General features: G+C 48.1%; 1 protein-coding gene across 2 annotated transcripts; it reads right to left on the reverse strand.

The window, feature by feature from the left end:
• Positions 1 to 1256: 1256 nt before the first annotated feature.
• Actr1a (ARP1 actin-related protein 1A, centractin alpha) lies at positions 1257 to 20185 on the reverse strand. 2 transcript variants are annotated; one of them, NM_016860.2, is made up of 11 exons: positions 20074 to 20185; positions 11896 to 11960; positions 9457 to 9532; positions 8664 to 8789; positions 6738 to 6862; positions 5361 to 5577; positions 4693 to 4785; positions 4026 to 4200; positions 3857 to 3918; positions 3052 to 3092; positions 1257 to 2913 (listed from the first exon to the last, which is right to left on the reverse strand). In NM_016860.2, exons 1-11 carry the CDS (start codon positions 20119 to 20121, stop codon positions 2811 to 2813), a joined length of 1131 nt encoding a protein of 376 aa, NP_058556.1. In that variant the 5' UTR covers positions 20122 to 20185; the 3' UTR covers positions 1257 to 2810. The 2 variants fall into 2 exon arrangements, with proteins under 2 accessions (NP_058556.1, NP_001351999.1); NM_001365070.1 differs by lacking the exon at positions 3857 to 3918.
• Between the last annotated feature and the right edge of the window lie 144 nt (positions 20186 to 20329).

Genomic DNA, 20329 nt, shown 5'->3' on the forward strand with positions numbered 1-20329 from the left:
TGCTGGGTGATTAGGCCTGCAACCGGTTCCCTCAGCACATTTCCCACACAGCATTGCAAAACAGTGGTCAAGGAGCCTCTGCCAGGCTAGGGGCTCTCAGCCCGGAAATCACCTGAACAGCTTCCAAAACATCAATGCCCGAGTCTTTGCCAAGATTCTGGTTGAATGGGTCTGAACAGTGCTGTAGCCTTTGTATGGTGTGGGTTCTGACGGTCTGCACAGGGGCCCGGCCAATGAGCAGTGGTTCTCTCAAAGTTATTTATTTAATTTTTTTTTGGGTTCTGAAAGTCTTTATGAAATGAATCATAAACACCCATATTTTATAGTTATTGGGGGAGTATAAACATTTGTTAGGTATCTGGCAACTTCCTTTTAGATATAGGAACTTATTTATTTAGAGACAAGGTTTCTCTGTGGAGCTCTGGCTGTCCTGAAACTCACTGTAGACCAGACTCTGCATCTTGAGTGCTGAGATAAAAGGCGATCACCACTAAACCCCGTTCCCTTAACTTAAAGAGGAATTCGTTATTACATTTGTTTGTTTATGTATGTGGAGGTCAAAGGTCAGTTTGCTGCATAGAGTCCGTTCTATGTGGGTCCTGGGAGCCAAACAGAGATGGACAGAATTGTTGGTACCTGCCCTCAGTCTGCAGTCATCTCAATGAATCAAGCTCTTCATCTTACATCCCCAAATGGCTTGTGGGTGGGTAAGGGGGGGGCTGAGGGTAGAAAGCAGAGCTTCGTGCATGTTAGGCAAGTGCTCTGCTACTGAACTGTAAACCCCAGCTCTCTTCATTTTGAGACAGGATCTCATTATGTTGTGGAGACTGGCTCAGAACTTATTCTGTAACCCACACAGTCCTTAAACATGAGAGTCTCCTGCCTGGGTCTCCTGAGTAGCTAGGATTACAGGCCTGGTTCAAATGTCTTCTACAAAATGAGTTTTAAGAACTTGGGGCAGGTGTGGTGCACATCTTTAATCCCAGCACTTGGGAGGTAGATCTTTGAGTTCAAGGTCAGCCTGGTCTAAAGAAGAGTTCCAGGACAGCCAGGACTGTTGTTACACAGAGAAACCCTGTCTCAGAAAAAAAACAACAAAACCCATTTTCAGAGATGAAGTCAGGCTTCACCCACAGATTTGAGTATTACATAGGAATTAGACCCTCAGTTCTCTTCCCATCCATCCTACAGGTTGGGGTACGGTCTGCATATCTCTTCCTACCAGGCACTGGTCACAGAAAGAGGTCAGACTGATGTACCTATTGGAACGACTTTATTTAAGTACACTGGGCCCCACCAGGCAAAGTGGCTTCGCGAGGCTGTGCAAGGGACAGGCTTGGGCTAAGAGGTGAGCTGGTTATGCGCACTGCAGTCCATGGGTTGCCACACTGATTCCACACACACCAGCTTCGCTTTACATCTGGCAGGGACCTTTGGTCATAGGATGGCGGAGAAAGAATACTGTCTGGAATCTGGAACTGAGGCGAGACTTGGTGTCACGGGTGAGGGTGCCGGTGAAGACAGGCTCACCCTAGCTTGTACCAGGCGCAAAGGCCCTTGGACCACTTCTGAGAGCAAGGCTGGCACCCATTAGGTCTTGGCACTTTGGTCAGCCCCTTCTCTCCAATCTGACCAACCCAGAAGGGGCCTCCCTGCCATTTAGTCCACTGGTCAATTAGAGTGGCAAAAGGCAACATGGTTAACTGCAGCTTGCTTTGTTTTAAAGGGTCTAGATCTCCAACACACCTCCCTCGCAAGGGGCCTCTGCCACAGAGAGATGCTACTTTCTGTCTTAGAAAATCCAACCACAACCAGCCTGTTGGTTCCAGGGCAGTGGGCAAGTGGGGTTAGGAGAAAGGAAGAGGCTGGCTGGGGTGCCTTCCTGTGCAGCCTCCAATCACAGGGTCCTGAGGCCCATGAATACTGTCAGTTCTCCATCAGCAGGGAATGACAGAGGCCTGGATGCTATGGGAAACTTAGGTGCTGTAAACATTAGTGTAAGCAAGGTGACCGGTGGGTAGGAGACAGCGAGCCCTCTCTGTAGTCCCTTTACTGAACAAACACGTCAATAAATAAAACCGTGATGATGGCATCGAAACCAGGACGTAGGAGAAGCCAACAGCAGGACCTGCAGCCCACAGTCCTTACAGTGTCTCAGGGCCCCTGGATGTGGCTGGGGCTTGTACATTAACCCTGAAGCTATCTCCTGTCCTCAAATGCCCAGTGTGGTCCTAATCCCTACCTGGTTCCCAGGTGGACACGAGTGTACCCTGCTCTCTCTTGAACCCAGTCTCTAACCACGGCCAGACTGCTTTTTCAGTCTCCCAAACCCAAACTGAAACAAAACCGGGCAGAACTTAACCCCGCCCCCCAGAGGCATGGACAGCACAGAAGGATGAGCAGGGGAGACAGCAGCTGCCTCCGGCCTCAGGGCACTCGGGTGGGGAGGGGTGGGGTGGGGCCAGCCCAGCCTAGATCGGCAGCAGCAAGGTCTCTCTATGGTAGTAACCATAGTTCCGCACAGCCAGACAAAGGCCTGGCTGAGAAAGGAGTGGGCCTCTGCCAGAGCTCTTCCTGTAAGGGGTCAGTTAGTAGTCAACCCCAGGCCTCAGGCCGTCACCATCGTGGGTAGTTCAATGTCCTCTCTGGGCCCAGGATCTCTGGGCCACACGGCACTCGATAGTCGCACACACTCATACATACCCACACACTCATTCACACACACAGGCAGTTCCTCTCAAACACTCCAACTCAAGAAAGCGAGTTTTAAAGTGGAGTTAACTTCAGAGAGAGGTGGTGATGTTGCAACGTTAGAAGGTTTTCCTGTGGATGGATCGGGCACCGTCTTCTTCATATTCTTTCTTAGAGACCCACATCTTCTTAAAGGTGTCCAGGGAAGCAAGGATAGAACCTCTGGGGTGGAGAAAACCCAAAGAAGCAGTATTAGTTAAATGAAACTGTGCAGCCGGTCAATCCCCCAGGGACAGGGTAGGATGGTAGAATGGTCAGAACCTTGCTTCCCATTCTGCTCTTATTACATGGGCTACTCACCCAATCCATGTGGAATACAGTCTCTCCTGGGGTGCAGATATCTGCAGAAGGGGATGGGAAGAGGAATCTAAGACACCCAGAACCCTCCCCCCTCCCCGTCATCCCCTCTCTTTTACATTTGTGTGTGTATGTGTGTGTGTGTGTGTAGCATAAGCACATGTGTGCATGCACACATATGTGTGCATGGAGGCCCAGTGTTGACATCTGGTGTCTTCCTTGATCACACTACTTTACTTACTGAAGCAAGAGTCTCTTCCTGAACTCGGAGCTTGCCAGTTCTAGCCAGCTTGCCTTTGTCTTTATCTCCTAAATGCTGCCATTATAAGAGGCTGCCATGCCTACCTGGCTTTGAGGTGAATTCTGGGGATCTGAACTCTGATGCTCTGCTTGCACAGCAAGTGCCGAGTCCACTGAACCATCTTCTCAGCCCACCCACATCCCTGCCCACCTTTTTGCTCTGTCTCACTGCTAGATGTGGTGGACGCATGCCATGCAATAGGCTCTTCGTAGGAGCTGTGGTCAGCCTGGCCCTACATGGGGAGAAACACCTCTGGCAGGAACCAGATTCGTTCTTTTGGGCCACATGAAACTCATCACTGAGCATTACAGGGTGAGCAAGCATTACAGGGGCTCTGTCTGGAGAGGGCATGGCAGCAGTAAGGTCAAACTGTCAACTGAGTTCTCCTGAAAGGCCTTAGCTAGGACCATGGGGCACCAGTGCTGCATTGCCTGGAGGGGAATGGAACACTACATCCCCGTGTCCCTGGAGCCCCGCTGTACCCGCCCAACCTCCGGTCCACCCTACCCTGATCTTCACGTCTTTTGGAGCTAGTTTCTTCACTTCACTCAGTAGCCTGTCTCCAAAACCTAAAAAAAAAAAAAAAAAAAAAAAAAAAAGAAAGAGTAGAAAAGAGACCCTCAGATGAATTCTTTGGGCATCCAATCCCTGTAGGGTCACGAGAGGAAAGACCAACCTTTGAACAGGGTAGAACCTCCTGAGAGGACAATGTTGGAAAACAGTGTACGCCGTAAATCCATGTCTGACTTCTGGATAGCAAACACCAGCACCTCGTGGATGCCTTCACTCTCCTCGCCAATCAAGTCCGGCCTGAACAGCAGCTCAGGGGCCCGGAACCGGGAAGGGCCAATCTGTAGGGGACAGAGCCAGCTTAGGAGGTTGGGCTGGGACTGAGGTCCCCTGGAACTGGGCACAGAAGAGGTCTTTCTGCCTATCTCTTAGGAAGCAGGTGTCTGTGGAGACCAGCTGAAACAAAGCTTCTGTGACAAGGGTCTCAAGAAGCAAAGGAACAGTTCTGGGGGACTGGGGAGGGAAGTGCTTGCCCCCCACTCGCTCGGGCATTTCCTAGCTAAGAGATCTTTGGCATTAACACTCTTGGAAATGTCCTATCAGTGGGAGTTCCAGGAGCAGTGACTTTGCTACTCTGTACTCAGGAATGGTTAAAGACAGCAAGCACCACACCCCCACCTCCCTAGGGTCTTTCCAGAGCTGCTCCCTTTTATAGAGAGAAGCACAAGGCTTCTGGTGCTGTAGGTCTGCCGTTCAGGCCCTTGCAGGACCTTCTGCTGAGTCCAAAGCTTAATGGTCGGTGTGAGGGGAAAGGAGAAAAATGTGGTCACTACCTCAATGGTGCTGCCATCGGGCAGGTAGTACTGAGCCTTCTCTGTCTCCAGTGTCTCATCCTTCTGGGGGTTTATGGACAGGTAGCAAGCTCTCTGCAGAATCAAACACGACAGGCATATTTGCAGGAATCCTAGTGCACTCTCAGGCAAAAGTCCCACTGCCTGTCTGCAGTGACTGCCTAAAAGTGCTCACTCACAAGCAGGGACAGAGGTTTGTCACACTGTCCTGGGGACACTTAAAACCTGAGTTCTTGCTCTACTTTCCTGGTAGGCAAACCTAGGAACTTGGCTCATTAGCTCCCAGGCCTGTGGCTACCTACGTTTATCCAGGCTCAGGCATTGTTCTCCTCCTACCTCTGCTATGGGTCTGGCTTCCCATGACCAGTTCAGAGGTCTCCCCACAATCATGCATGGTAGGAGGGTTCAATGTATTTATGCAGAAAAAGGCATTTCAACTTCTCCAAGGATGTGAACCTAAACTCAGGTACAGTGGCCTGCTGGGCTTAGGGACTGGAAACAGCTCCTTTCCCACGAGATGGCAGCATTCAAGAAGGTGAAGAAAGGAGATGCACACAGGTCCAGAGCCTGAGGACTTGCATAGGCGCATCACCCCTCTTCATTCAGGGTCACTATTCCCCCATCCCCCCACCCCCCAGGTCACCACTCACTTCCTTTATGGCCTTGACAATCTCAAACTCAGAGGAGGAGTGGAAATCATAGCCCTCCTTCCGTAGGTAGAGGCGGAGGAAGCGTGAGACATCCCGGCCAGCGATGTCGATGCGCATGATGGAGTGAGGCATGGCGAAGCCTTCATAAATCGGGACTGCATGGGTGACACCATCCCCAGAATCCAACACCACGCCTGTGGTTCTGCCCGTGGCATAACTGAGGCAAAGGGACAAACAATCACTGAGCCCCACAGCCTCTGGAGAGAAATCCATGTTAGTGCTCACAGTGAGCCCTGAGAGCTGAGCCTTGGTGCACTTTCCTCCTGCGCCCTCTGGGTGGGTGGGGCGCCAGGGAGACCTTGAAGTACTGAGCGAGGGGCATCCTAAAGAACAGGGGACACGAACTAAAGGGCAGTTTCAACGCCCAAGAGAAGAGGAGGGAAAAGCAGCCAGCGGAGGAGAAAAGGAACTGCTTTTAGCTTTCCCAGAGAGCTATGTCTTTCCCACGCTGCCTCTGACATCAGCCCATAGTTTTTGTTTGTTTGTTTCATTTTTAATATCCAAATGACAGACATGAGACTCAGGAATGGGGGCAAACCCTCCCTCGGGCTCAGCATTCAGACGTCAACAGGTAAAGTCGGCTTGCATACCTGTGTGCCCCGGCAACTACTGCCAGCTGAGGATTTAGTCCTACAGGAATGCTGGCCCAGGAGTATCAGACAGAGAGTTCCATTTGTTCAGAGGTCAGAAATTTAGACTTGGCTATGAAATCCTTCAATTTATTTTTGTTTTGGGAAGGTGCTGGGGGCCGAACCCTAGGCCTCTGTACATGCTAGGCCAGTGCTCATCCCCAGCCCAGGAAATCTCCCAGCCTGCAAATGCTGGCTCATGATTTGACCTTGTCAAATCCATAGTCTGTGTAGGTCATAGGGTACCATCTCAGCAGCTGATGGAGGCAGGCAGGAGGCAGGGTGAGCAGCATGGCAGGTGTGGTGCTGTCTGGGCCACAGGTATGCCAGCAGCCCAGCAGAACGGCTGGCACCCAGTCAACAGAGTGGATACTGGGGACACATTAAGGAACCTTGAGGAAGGGCCGAGGCAGTGTGACCACAGACCTGGACCCCAGACCCGAGAGCACCGGGCACCTGCCAGTTGTTGCCTTGGGTCAACAATTAATTGAGGAGCTTCCATGTCTACTTTCAGTAAGACTTTCTTCTCCTCACTACCTTAGCTCGTCCTCACGGGGGAGAGTGGGTGTTTGTGGCTTAGCTTGTCCTCACTGGGGAGAGGGGGTGTATGTGGAGGCTTGGTCACTATGAGGCCACACGGTGGAGGCTTAGGTCACTGTGAGGCCACCCTAGCCCGGCTGCTACTCACAGGCTCAGCACGGCTTGCATGGAGATGAAGAGGGCCGGCACATTGAAGGTCTCGAAGAAGACTTCTGCAGCTCGCTCCCGGTTTTTCCGAGGGTTTAAAGGTGCCTCCGTTAGGAGCACAGGATGCTGGGGAAAGAGGCCCAGGAGGAGTCAGTGAGGGCAGCTTTCCACCCTGGTGACCCTGCCTTCAAAGTCTATAGTCCAGGGAGCCTTTGTCAGCTGAGGCTGTCACGAGCCATGCCTGAGTCAGTGTCTTTACTCTCCAATGTCACATCCTAAAGTCCCATTCTGTCCTTACTGAGTGCAACCCCTTGCCCTCCCAAAGGTCCCTGTGTCTGCTGTGGCCACCTACTTGTCAATAAGATCTTGTTGAGTCATTAGACTGTAAATATACTTCAAAATATTAAATTTAATATTGATTTTTTTAAAAAAGATTTTTTTGTGATAATGAAAATTGTTTCCCATGCTAGGCAAGCACTCCTCATCGAGCTACATCTCTAGCCCTTTTATTTACTTACTTACTTTTGTTATTTATTTATTTTTCATTTTTTAGTGTTTTGTTTTTATTTGTTTGTTTGTTTTTGGTAATTAAAAAAAAAAAAAAGATGTATGTAGCCCCTGGCTGGCTTAGAACTTGCAATGTAAACCAGACAGGCCTCAGGCTCAAGAGATTCGCCTGCTTCTGCTTTCCAAGTGCTGGGATTAATGGCGTGAGTGTAGCACCAAGCCTGGGCTATTTACATTTTAATTATTTTAACTTATGTTTATGTCTGTGTATCTATCCATGTAAAGGCAGGTCGAGGTGGAGCTGGAGTTACATGGGGTTGTGACCCATCCCGCAGGGGCGCTGGGAACAGAGCTCAGGTTCTCTGGAAGAGCAGAACTTGTTCTTAACTGCTGCGCTGTCTCTCTAGTACATATGGAAGGGTTTTGAAAGCCTAACCATTTCCTCTCCCTGAAAACTGCTACATCCTCCTTTTGTCTCTGAGAGTTGCTCCCTTGGAAGTTAACAGGTATGGGCTCTGACAGATATGGGTTCAAATCCCATCCCTACTCCTTTATTCATTAAATGATTTTGGAAATACCACTTGATTTTCTGATTTCCTTTTCCTTTAATTTCTATCTTTCTACATGCATTTATTTGGTGCATGCACACATGCACACGTGAAGGTCAAGGTCACCTTGGAGAGCTGCTTCTCTCCTTCTACTTAGTATTTTGCTGCTCTAACTTTTTGTTTGTTTTCTACTTCCTTGACCCGTAGGCCTGGCTGGCTTTAAAGAGGCTGCATAGCAAGGACCACCTTGAGCCCCCAGCCTCCTGGTATTATAATGTGTACCACCATACCCAGTCCACTATCTGCTTGTTTGTAAGGGGGAGATAATTCTGCCTAGGCCTTTCGGTCTTGTCATTTCTTATGTTTATTTATGAGTGTATATGTGTGTGCACATGTGTGGGTGCCCTCGGATGCCAGAAGACATCAGATCTGACTGGAACTGGAGCTACCAATGGTTGTGAGCTGCCATGTGGGTGCTGGGAACCAAGCCGGGGTCCTCTGGGAGCACGGTAGGTGTTCTTAACCACAGAGCCAGCCATCTCTCCGGCCCCTATTTTTGTTTTTTTGAGATAAGAGTCTTGCTATATAGCCCTAGATGGGTCTCAAACATTCCTCACCTGCTGCCTCTGCCATCCAGGTGCTAGCCCTATAAGCATATTACTATACTTAACTTCAGTGCTAATATATCGGTAGGAATGATACGGAGATAACACTACAATGTATCTGGAAGTAGACAGCTCAGTGCTGGACTATTTATACTCAAATGCTTTTGGCAGTCATCACAGTCATTCTTATCCTCCTTGTCATCTCTGGGGTGGAGTTCTACCTAACTCGGCATCCTGCACAGGAGTGTCCTACACACAGGCCCTCACCTCCTCTGAGAAAGTCTGCAGCTGGTCCTTAGAGTAGACGTATTGCCAGATGCGTTCCATGTCGTTCCAGTCCTTGACGATGCCATGTTCCATGGGGTAACGGATTGACAGCAGCCCCCGGTGCTCCTGCAAGTAGAGGGCATAGTCTGTAGCAGAGTCAGGCTCTGCCTGGCATCCTGCCCTCCCAGCCCGAGGGTACAGGCAGAATCTCCCGGGGGTCAAGGAACCTCAGCCTCCCGGGTCCCAGCCCTCACTGAGTGTAGGCATTCTCTCTCTAAGTTGGAGGCTGGATGCTACAGGATGCTGCTGGACTCTCCGAGTGAGCAGCCAAGCAGCAGAGGCTTCCCGATTCCCATGACCCCCAGGCCCTGTGTGCCCGCCTTGTTGCCTGGTTCTGGGGCGCAGTGTCCTGGCTCTTACCTAAGTTCTTGGAACCAAAATGGGCAGCAATGGCTCTGTAGTTATGTTTCCTAGAGCCTGTCTGAGGGCTTTGCCAAAGCTAGGGTAATGAACTTATACCTTGGATAGGCCAGATTGGATTTCCCCTCTGAATTCCTCTTGCCAAAAACATACCCAAGCCAATCAATCTAATGACTGCAAGACAGCGACAGGACACAGAATAACAGTGTCCTTTTCTAGACTGGTCTCTGCCCCACCATGTGGGGTTCCAGATATGTCTTCTTTAAGGTCAGAGTCTGCTCTTGGGAGAAAAACAACCCCTTTCCTCATTGCTATGTTCTCTGTGGTGGTCTCTCTGCAAGCCCGAGACTTCTCCTGTTGGACGGGGAATTACCTCCGCTTTGGGGCCAATGAAGATGTCACCTTCCAGGGCTCCTGCCATGACACGAACATGTTTGGGTCTGCCCACACTGGAGAAGACAGCAGAAAGCAATGTTTATATTTCAAGACAGATATGAAAGAGCACAGTACAGATACACCAGTGTCCCCTCGTTCTACTGTGCTTGTCTCTGAGCGGAGGGCTCAGTTAATTTCCATTTCCTTTCTTAGACTGTTCTCTGTGTTTTATATAAAGAACAAGTACTATTTGAGGTTACTTGCATATTATCTATTTTTGTTTTTTTTTAAAAATAATACTTCTAGTTCTCCTTTTTTCCCCAAAGTATATTAAATGGAAATAAATTCTAAATGGGGCTGCAGAAAAGGCTCAGCAGTTAAGAGCATTGTCTGCTCTTCCAGAGGTCCTGACTTCAGTTCACAGCAACTACAAGGTGGCTCACAACCCTCTATTCTGGGATCTGATGCTCTCTTCTGGCATGCAGGTGTACATGTAGATAATATACTCAATAAATCTTAGAAAGGAAGAAAGGAAGAGAGAGAAAGAGAAAGGAAGGAAGAAAGGAAAAAGATCAAGAAGGCATCATTGGGCAAGGTGGCATATGCCTTTAAAAATACAAAAGGAAAAACAAAAACAAACAAACAAACAAAAAAACAACAACAAAAACCAAAAAGAGGCATAGGCAGGCAAATTTCTGAGTTCGAGGCTAGCCTGGTCTATAGAGTGAGAGAGTGAGTTCCAGGACAGCCAGGACTACACAGAGAAACCCTGTCTCAAAAAAACAAAACAAAACAAAACAAAACAAAAAAACAACAAAAAACAACAAAACAAACAAACAAAAAAAACCCAACCAACCAACCAACCAAGCAAAAAAAGGTCTTATAAATGATGAACTAAAAAAACTTGAGGAGCTGGGATAGAGCTCAGTGCATGCGGCTCTGGATTCATCTGTTTGTACAAAAAAGGAAAAAGTAAGAAAGAGAGGGAGGAAGGGAGGGAGGGAGGGAGGGAGGGAGGGAGGGAGGGAGGGAGGAAGGAAGGAAGGAAGGAAGGAAGGAAGGAAGGAAGGAAGGAGAGAAATCTCTTAAGTCCCTGACCCAGGATTCCTGAGTCTGTGAGGCAGTGCCCCCCTTTCCTTCCCAGGTAAGGCCTCCCTAAGCCTACACCATCTTCTCCCTGTAATCTCTCCCTTGCAGAAGAGCTGAGTCCTCAGTCTAAGACAGCAAATGTGGTTTAATGTTAAATAAACTCTGTGCTGGAAAATGAGAGACTTACAAAGATGTTTTAAAATGTATTTGTGTGTCAATTTACAGGAGTCAGCTCTCTCTTTCCACCGAGTGGGTCCTGGGATCCAGTGCAGCTGTCAGGCTCGGGCAGGGACTTTACCTGCTGAGCCATCTCTGGTCAGGACCAGAGGATTTCAAAGAGAGAGTGGCTGAGGGTAGAAGGCCTGTTACAGTCCTGCTACTGAGGAAGCTGGGGTGCAGGATTGTCTGAACTCAAGAAACAGAGGTCAACCTGGCAATACAGGGAGACGCTGTTTAAAAAATAAATCTTGGAGGGCTCTGTGGTTCTGAGTTACCAAGGATAAAATTGGTGATAGTAGATAGAATCTTACAAAGGTTTCTTGGGTTTTTTTGTTTTTGTTTTGTTTTTCTTTTTTTTCTGAGACAGGGTTTCGCTGTGTAGCCCTGCTGTCCTGGAACTCAGAGATCTGGCTGCCTCTGCCTCCCAAGTGCTGGGATTAAAGGCGTGCTTGTGCCACCACGCCCAGCTGAGACAGGGCTTCTTTATGTTGTCCTGAAACTCTATGTAGATTTGGTTGGCCTCCCAAATGCTGGATTAAAGACATGAGCCACACGCCCAGTCTTAGAATCAATTTTTTGTTTTTTTGAGACAGGGTTTCTCTGTGTAACCTCAGTTGTCCTAAATTTCGCTTTGTGGATCACATTGACTTCAAACTCTGAGATGCACCTGCCTCTCTCTTGAGTGCTAGGATTAAAGGCATTGCGCCATCATGCCAGGAAGAATCAGATGTTTAAAAAGAGGATGAGCAATATGGCTGAGGGGATGAAGGTTCTGATGTGCCAGTTAGTGACCCGAGTTTGATCCCTGGGACGGCATGAAGCTGGGAGGAGTGACCTGATTCCACAACGTTGTGCTCTGACCAACTCTGACACATGCTATAGCACCTACCTCTTCCAACGCACACACACTCATGCTCACTTAAGAACAAAAGAGGCCTTTGTCGTACCCCTCAAACACGCCAGCCAGGTAATAACACCCCTTTGCTTATCCCAGACTCAGTCCAACTTCATCGCCTTGCTATTGTTTTGGGTACCAAGGCTAACTTGAGGGAGAATTCTTCCTCCTCAACAAGGCAGGGCAAAGATGACAAGATCTCAAGAATCACAACCAAGCCTCAAAATTACTTACTAGTTTGGAAAGCAGTATTTGGGGATCTGATCACCAGCAAAGCCAGCTTTAATCACACCGGATCCCTGGGGAGAGAGGACAAAGACAAGTGAGAGCAGCCACTATATGGTTCCATTTCCATGAAGAGAGAAAGCCTATATTTGTGCATATAACAGACATGCAGACAGGAACATTGGGAATAATGAATACACACTCAGGAAGAGAAGGGCCTAGAAGCAGCAAGCGGGACTTTCACTGCATCCTCAGTGAACTGTTCAAGTTCGCTGTAGTTTTCTCATTGACTGTATGAAACAAACTTTACTCTGAGTATTACATATAACGTTGATACAAATAATATGAATACATATGATGCTGATAGGGTCAGGGAGATGGCTCATCAGATCAAAGCACTTGCCATGCATGTCTGCTGAAGGGAGACTTTCTCTCTGGTCTCCACGTATGTGCTGTGGTATGTATACACCTGCACTCTCTACACACATATACAATAATAATAAATAAAATGAAATTTAAAATATGAATAAAGGGAAGAGAAAAAAACAGAAAGGATGAGAGATTGCAATTACCTAGAAGTCACACGCTTCATACACATTAGGAGAGCTGCATTCTTTCCCATCCTACTGGCACAGGAGGCTTTTGACCTGCATTCCCACCTTAGGCTGCAGCACTCCCTGTCCCCAGGTCTCTAGGACACATCCCACTACAAGTATCTTGCACTGATTCTGACAAAGGCATGCTCTCAGGCTCGTATTGAAGGGACAGAAGCACTACATGCCATAGAGTTTTTTACAAGCCAGTGTTTTTTACTCCTTTGTCTTCTGACAATGAAGAACAGGGAGGCCTTGATGACTTGTCTGAGGACAGAAGACGAGATGCAAATTCCTGCTCAATATTTGTCCCGTTGGTTGAGTGCAGTACCAGGAAAGAACCATTTTTCTAACAAGCATCTCTCATACCTTCCAGGACCCAACCAAATGTAAACAGACTCTAGGCACAGATACCAACTGTGTGCAGGGAAGATGTCAAGACCTGATCTTGCTTGGAAATACACTTCATTCTTCTTTGCTTCTGCTTCTGCTGCTTCTTCTCCTCCTCCTCCTCCTCCTTCATTTTTTTTTTAAAGATTTTTTTTTTTTTTTTATATGAGTACAGTCAGATCCCATTACAGATGGTTGTGAGCCACCATGTGGTTGCTGGGAATTGAACTCAGGACCTCTGGAAGAGCAGTCAGTGCTCTTAACCACTAAGTCATCTTTCCAGTCCTCTTCTTCCTTCCTCCTCCTCCTCCTCCTCCTCCTCCTCCTCCTCCTCCTCTTCCTCCTCCAGTCTCTCTCTCTTTTTTTTTGGACAGGGTTTCTCTGTGTAGCCCTGGCTCTCCTAGAATTCACTCTGTAACACAGGCTGGCCTCAAACTCACCTGCCTCTGCCTCCTGAGTGCTGGCATTAGAGGCATATGCCACCACACATTATCTTCCTATCTTCCTTCTAAACTACTACCACATCTGGTTCCCATGTCCTCCCCCTACCTGAGCCGATCTGTACTCAACCACTTCCCCTGGGGCACAGCAGACTTCCAGAGGCCACACAGCATCAATTAATACACAAGAGATTCACAGTAGTCAATATTGTCTTTGCGCCAATGGCTTTCTTGCCCTTGCTTCCCGCCTCCTGCTCCTCTACGGAGAGGGTTGGAGAGGTGATGGAGGTGATGAGGTAACCTTGGGTGTCTGCCTCTCGCAAGTCTGAGGACAGGGCTATGTATGGTGAGAAGTGGAGGAAGGGCAGGGAAAGCAATGTGAAGGGGACAGCAGGGGACAGCCAACCCTCTATCGGCAGAAGAGAGCGAACAGGAGATACTGTATAAACTCACTGGCAGCAGATTAGGAAGGTACAGTTGTGAAATGAACTCAAAGCCTAAGAAAGAAGGGGAATTCTTCTCCTGCAAACCCCGGGGCCTGGACGGGTGGGTGGGAACAGCACCGTGTGCAAGATCTTCAGGAACCTGTTCAAGTTTCTTAATAATTGTTCATTGTCTTCATCAGGGTGTGGAATGCCAAAAGACTAGATGGCTCTCCTGGCAGGGGATCAAGACATGAGAAACGAAGGTGCAATCTTTACCTCAGGCCCAGATTTAAATTTATTTACTCGAGACAGGATTTCATACATCCCAGGATGGCCTCAAACCTGTTCTGTAGCAGAAAGTGACCCTGAGTTTCTGATTTCTCTGCCTCTACTTCTTTAATGCTGGGATTGTAGGCATGTGCTACCATACATACGCTCAGATCTGAATATTTTTAAGAATTGATTTTCCAAGTTGTCTGCTTTTTAGTTTACTAGCACAAAACCAAGAGTCTGGGTAACAAGACAGGTTATGATGTTAGACTCAGCTATTCATAGTGACACATGCCTGTAAGCAATCCCAATTGAAGGCTGATGCAGGAAGAGCCACAGTTTAAGCAAGCCACATAGCAAGACCCTGTCTCAAAAAAACCAAGCGAGAGGCTAGAGATGCGGCTCAGCAGTTAAGAGCACTGACTGGTCTTGCAGAGGATCCAAGTTGGATTTCCAGCGTCCACACTGTGGCTCACAATGGCCAGTACTCCAGTTTTAAGGGGATCTGATGCCCTCTTCAGGCCTCCTCATGCACTGCATGCATGTGATGAAAAGACATTCAAAAATACTCAAAACCAAAGCCAAGTGAAGCGATGCCAGCTTCATGTACTGGCCTCTGGTTTTCTAGTTAGAGTATAAGAGTCCAGCTGAAATCCTGAGCTTTCTTGAACGGTAACCCCAGCCCTCACTATTACCTGCACCATGACAACACATGGATCTCACTGCCCTGTTAGAATTTGTGCTTCCTATTTTTCTCTACTTCATTCCAAGTTCCTCAAGATCAGAGACTTCACATAGCAGTATCGGTCATTTGCCACACACTCAAGAGACTAGCTGGTGTGAGTTAAGTTTATGAGCAAAAGATTGGCAGAAAGTTGCCAGGCATGGTGGCAAATGTCTTTAATCCTAGCACTCAGGAGCCAAGGCAGGCCAGTTTTGAGTTTAAGGCCAGCCTGGTCTACAAAGGAAGTTTCAAGATAGCCAGGGATATCCCTGTCTTAGAAAGGAAAAAGAAAGAAAGAAAGAAAGAAAGAAAGGAAGAAAGAAAGAAGTTGGCAGACAGCAGGATATACTGGTGCACACCTTTAATCTCAGCACTCAGAGGGAAGAGGCATGTGGATCTCTGAGTTCATGGTCTGTCTGGTCTACAAAGTGAGAGCATGTCTCAAAAAACAACAGAAAAATTTAAAAGTTAAAAAAAAAAGATGGTGGAGGAAACCTAAATTCTGAGCCTGAGCGAGCACGAGGAACGCCAGTGAGCAGCCCCAGGCAGAGGTGGTGCAGGGAAGACAGAGCAGCTCAGGGAGGGGTGCTTTCAGAGGAACCAGACCCAGCTTGTCCCCATGGCCCTAGCAGGCCTGCCAAGACAAGGCATGGACCAACCATCAGACAGGAGGTGGTGAGATGAGGTACTGTGTTGTTCTGCAAGCTGCCCCTCGGAGCACACAGGACTGACTGTGTGTGCGCCAGACAATGCACTGCCACCCAGTTACACACTTCAGCAAAGGAAAGAACAAACACTCTGTGGTGGTTTCCTGAAAACGGAGTCTCATGCAATGTTTGATCTATGCAGACTAAAGTCAGCTCCCCCACTGACCGTTCTCCTGATGCACGCAGCAAGCAGCTGCAGGCTGCGGCTTGGGAAAATTTATTCTTTTTTTTTTTTGTGTGTGTGTTATTATTGGGGAAACATTTCTTTTTTTTAAATTTATTTTATTTTTATTATATGTAAGTGCACTGTAGCTGTCTTCAGACACTCCAGAAGAGGGAGTCAGATCTCATTAAGGATGGTTGTGAGCCACCATGTGGTTGCTGGGATTTGAACTCAGGACCTACGGAAGAGCAGTTGGGTGCTCTTACCCACTGAGCCATCTCACCAGCCCGGAAAAATGTATTCTTAAGGACTTCAGGTTGTGTGATGTGCCGAGAAAAAGGCTCATGGTCTTCCATCTAACAAGTAAAGACTAGATTCTGAGAGAGGTGGGGCCACGGGTTCTAGGACAGAGGTTGTTAATTGGTTCATTTTGGTCTAAGCCTTTGGTTTGGTTCCAAAAATATTTTAAAGACAAAAAACTTATTGAGATAAAATTTACGTGTCACATATATCATTTACTAATTCAAGGTACAGTACAATTCAATGTTTTTAGTAGAGTCAGAATTGTATATAACCAGTGTAGCCATATAGCCAAGGTTGGCCACACACTTGTAATTAATAGAAGAACTTTTTTTTAATCACTCAAAAATTGGCCCTGCGCCCCCAAACAGTGCTTCTGTATCAGCTGTATCCATCCCTCTAGCACCATGCAACCCCCACTCTACCTGGGTTTGTCAATCACAGCATACTTTATATTAGCTGGCAATGCTTACAAATGCGAGAGTGCAGGTGAAACCGTCTTTCTACTTTTCTGGAAAAATTGGAACAGCCCGGCATGGTGGTACACAGATGTAATCTCAGCTTGTAGGGGACAGGAAGGCAGGACCTTTAGCTGAGTGTTGTCTACATGAGTCTGCAGGGAGCCAGAGCCACACAGTGAGAGTCTTTTTTAAGAAAAGAGTCAAGGACTGGAGAGATGGCTCATCTATTAAGGCACTTGTTGCTTATCCACAGGACACAGGTTCCCGAGGATCAACTCAGAAGATCTCAACTATTAATTCCAGCCCCAGGGCATCCGATGCCCTCTCCTGGCTTTCTCAGGCACTGCATGTATGTGGTGCATGTATATAAATCTCAGAAAAGAAAACAGAAACAAGGGGCTGAAGAGACGGTCCATCAGGCCGTTCAGAGTACTTGCTGTTCTTGTACTTGCTGTTCTTCTGGAGGGCTGGAGTCAGGTTCCTAGCATCCTCACTGAGAGGCTCGCAACCACCACTCCAGCTCCAGGGATCCAAGGCAGGGGAGCTGGTGGGAGGGGCAGACTGCTTCTGCACTGCTAATGCCAACGCAAAACTGATAACTCTTTAAAAGAAAAAAAAAAAAAAAAACTTTTTTGTTTGGTTTTTTTTTTTGTTTTTTGTTTTTTGGGGTTTTTTTGTTTTGTTTTTTTTTTTTTTCAAGACAGGGTTTCTCTGTGTAGCCCTGGCTATCCTGGAATTCACTCTGTAGACCAGGCTGGCCTTGAACTCAGAAATCCACCTGCCTCTGTCTCCGAAGTGTTGGGATTAAAGGCATGTGCCCAGCAAGCCTTTCTTTTAATTATGTGTATATGTGTATGTCCTGTGTGGGAGTCTGTGTATGTGAGTGCAAGTGCTCTCAGACTGAAGAGGATGTCTGAGCCTCTGGAGCTTCAGTGACAGGTCACAACCTGTCTATGTGGGTGCCAGGAACCAAGCTTTGGTCCTCTGGAAGGGTACCGAGCACTCTTAACCGCTGAGCCATTTCTGCAGACTGAGATAGATTTTTTTTTTTTTTCCCGAGACAGGGTTTCTCTGTGTAGCCCTGGCTGTCCTGGAACTCACTCTGTAGACCAGGCTGGCCTCGAACTCAGAAATCCGCTTGCCCCTGCCTCCCGAGTGCTGGGATTAAAGGCATGTGCCACCACGCCCGGCTCGAGATAGATTTTTCTATACATTTTTTTTCTTTCAACAACTAAGGAAAAGGTAGAGCTAACACATAGGAACTGGCTAAAGACTTAAGTAGTTGGTTTGTCTAGATATTAACATTGAGAACAAAATATTACAAAGACCCCGTCTCAAACAAACAAAAGAAAAAAGTGTTAATCACTCATTTACAATGTTACATAGCTGAGTCCCCTATCTTTTTTTTTTTTTTTCTGAGTCCCCTATCTTGATTGGGTCCTTTACCCCTGCCCCAACACTGGACATCTTTGTTATCATGACAGAGATCACTAGTTGTCTATTCACCCACTTAGCCAATAAGGTTTTATTTTGTACATAGTCGTACCAGGCCTTAGGTACCGTGTAAAGAGAGGTGGGTAGAGAGAGCAGTGGAGGGCTGGAGAGATGGCTCATTAGTTAAGAGCACTAGTTGTAGCCCTTTGGGAGGAGCAGGGTTTGGATCCCTTCTGTACCGTATCCATGTTGGATGACCCATATCTGCCCGCAGCTCTAGCTCTAAGGAACTGAATGACCTCTTCTGGTCTCTAAAGGCATGAACACACATGCTTTTGTACGTGTGTGCACACACAAACAAAAGACAGACAGAGAGAATGAGAGAGAGAGAGAGAGAGAGAGAGAGAGAGAGAGAGAGAGAGAGGAGGAGAGGAGAAGGGGGGAGAAGCGGAGCATATGAGGGCCTTGGGTACTGTGTTGAGTGGGTAGAGGGACTAATAAAGAATGAAGGATCTCACTTCCTTACCCACAAGGGTTAAAAAGTCTACTGAGGCTAGTGAGGAAGACAAAAAACCAAAGCAAACCAAACCAAACCAAACCAAACCAAACCAAAACCAAAACAAACCCCCAAAGTAACACATTTAATTAACCTTGCTCCCACCCCCTGCTTCCAACAATGCCACATCTTAGAGGCTGGCTTCAAACAATGACCTTGCATTTCTGACTTTCCTGCCTCCACCTCTCTAGTGCTGGGATTCCAGACCCGGACCACTATACCTGATTATACACCAAAAGTTTATGCTGTGCTGAGGAGGGAGCCCAGGATTTCACGCATGTCAGACAAGCAATACCATCTGGGCTATACACCCCAGCCTCAGCCTCCCTTTTAAAAATTCACAACAAATAAAACCGCCTTCCTTGAAGAACTTGGAACCAGATTCCTGTGTGAGTCTTGGATCTTTTTTGTGAGTCTTGGATCCTTAACTCCTAAAGTGGGTGGTTTGAAAAACCTCCCCAATCCTCCTGTTCCTGCATAAACAGGAGAAAGCAACCTCTATCCACCTACGACACAAAGAAAAGGACCTAGTGGCATGTCCAGGTCCCAGAGGGCCGGAACATCACAGTGACTCTGAAAAGGTCAGCCTAGGTCAGAGGGAACTGGTAGTTTGCCTCAGGGGAGGGACCCAGAAAGTAGGAAGATTCTAACCAGTGTGGGAGGGACCAAACCTTTGAGTGAAACTCAGAAATTAAGACAAATGTCCCTCCTCATAAAAGCAATACTTAAGTTCTTTCTATTTGTCTTTATCGATGCATGTGTGGAGCGGTGCTTAGCAAAGGATTGCCATTTAGATAAGGCGATGAAGTTGTGGGGCACCATTGCTGTATGACCTTGGTCACCTCCACCTTCCGTGTTCGTACTGTGAAAAGAGGGGCAAACTTCCTCCTTAACCATTCACTTTTTGGGAGGCTTCGACTTGCATGTTGGTGCAAAGCGTCCTGGAAACGCTAGCGCACCTGACAACCACTGTGTCTGATAATCCCCCTGCCTCTCACCTGGGCACTGCAAACATCAAAGCATCTCGCCTGCTTTGTCACCCCCCTTTCTTCTTTACCTTGACTAACTATAATTTATAATCACAAAAATAACTGAAATCCCATGGCCATTTCTGGTACCGGTTTGTCCGGCCCCACCCAGATACAGTTCACTAAATTGCCCCTCCAGCTCACACCCAAGGAAACTGTCCTTTTTCACCGGTGGACCAGCCATCGCCTTCCGCACCCTGAGTTGCCGAGCCAATCCCTACAGCTCTACTGCACGGCACCGCCCCTTACAGAAGGGAAACACTATGGCGACCGGAAGAGCGACAAGCGCCGGAGCCAATGACTGCGGAGTGCTGTTCTAATCCGGCAAGGCCCAAAGGCGGGACCAATAGGCTAAGATAGACAGCAAGAGTAGCCAATTGAGTGATGGAAAACCAGAGCGAAGGCGGGTGTCGGGCTCTAAGAGAACGGTTAAGGCCCCCTGAGCCAAGGGTCCACGGACCCTTCCCGGGCTACAGCTCTTTCCTTTGTCTACCCTCAAATTCTCCATTACACGGATGTTGGCTGGCCGCCCTGCCTTCAAACTATGGATGTGAGGAGGACGCGGGCGGCGGCAGCTGAACCCGCCTGACAGGCCGAGCCAGTGACAAAGAGCTGGCGGCCTAGGCTGAAACCGCGGAAACAATCCTTCCTGGAGGAGAACACAGTCCCTTTAAAGATAGGAAAGATGCTACTCACGTTGTCGATCACAACAGGCTGGTTGGCGATCACATCGTAGGACTCCATGGCAGAGGAATCTTTCCCTCCGAGGAAGGAACTGCCAGCCCGGTCCGCAGCAAACGCCACTGACACGCATGCGCAGTCTAGTCGCCGGTACTGGGCATCCAGGGAGCCGCCCGACCTCGCCTCGGAGGAACTACAATCCCCAGCATTCTTTGCCCCAGGGCTTGCGCTCCAAACCGGGTCCCAGCCCGATCGGATTTAGGAGATTGGA

This window comes from Mus musculus, chromosome 19 (genome assembly GCF_000001635.26).
Source record: "Mus musculus strain C57BL/6J chromosome 19, GRCm38.p6 C57BL/6J".
Taxonomy (NCBI): domain Eukaryota; kingdom Metazoa; phylum Chordata; class Mammalia; order Rodentia; family Muridae; genus Mus; species Mus musculus.

What these genes read in the sequence shown, in the direction of transcription:
- Actr1a (NM_016860.2), bottom strand. Translation starts at nt 20,121, where the DNA reads ATGGAGTCCTACGATGTGATCGCCAACCAGCCTGTTGTGATCGACAAC. An exon ending in AGGTTCTACCCTGTTCAAAG is followed by an intron (nt 3,919 to 4,025) that starts GTTGGTCTTTCC and finishes TTTTTTTTTTAG; the next exon opens with GTTTTGGAGACAGGCTACTG. An exon ending in CTGTATTCCACATGGATTGG is followed by an intron (nt 2,914 to 3,051) that starts GTGAGTAGCCCA and finishes TCTCCACCCCAG; the next exon opens with AGGTTCTATCCTTGCTTCCC.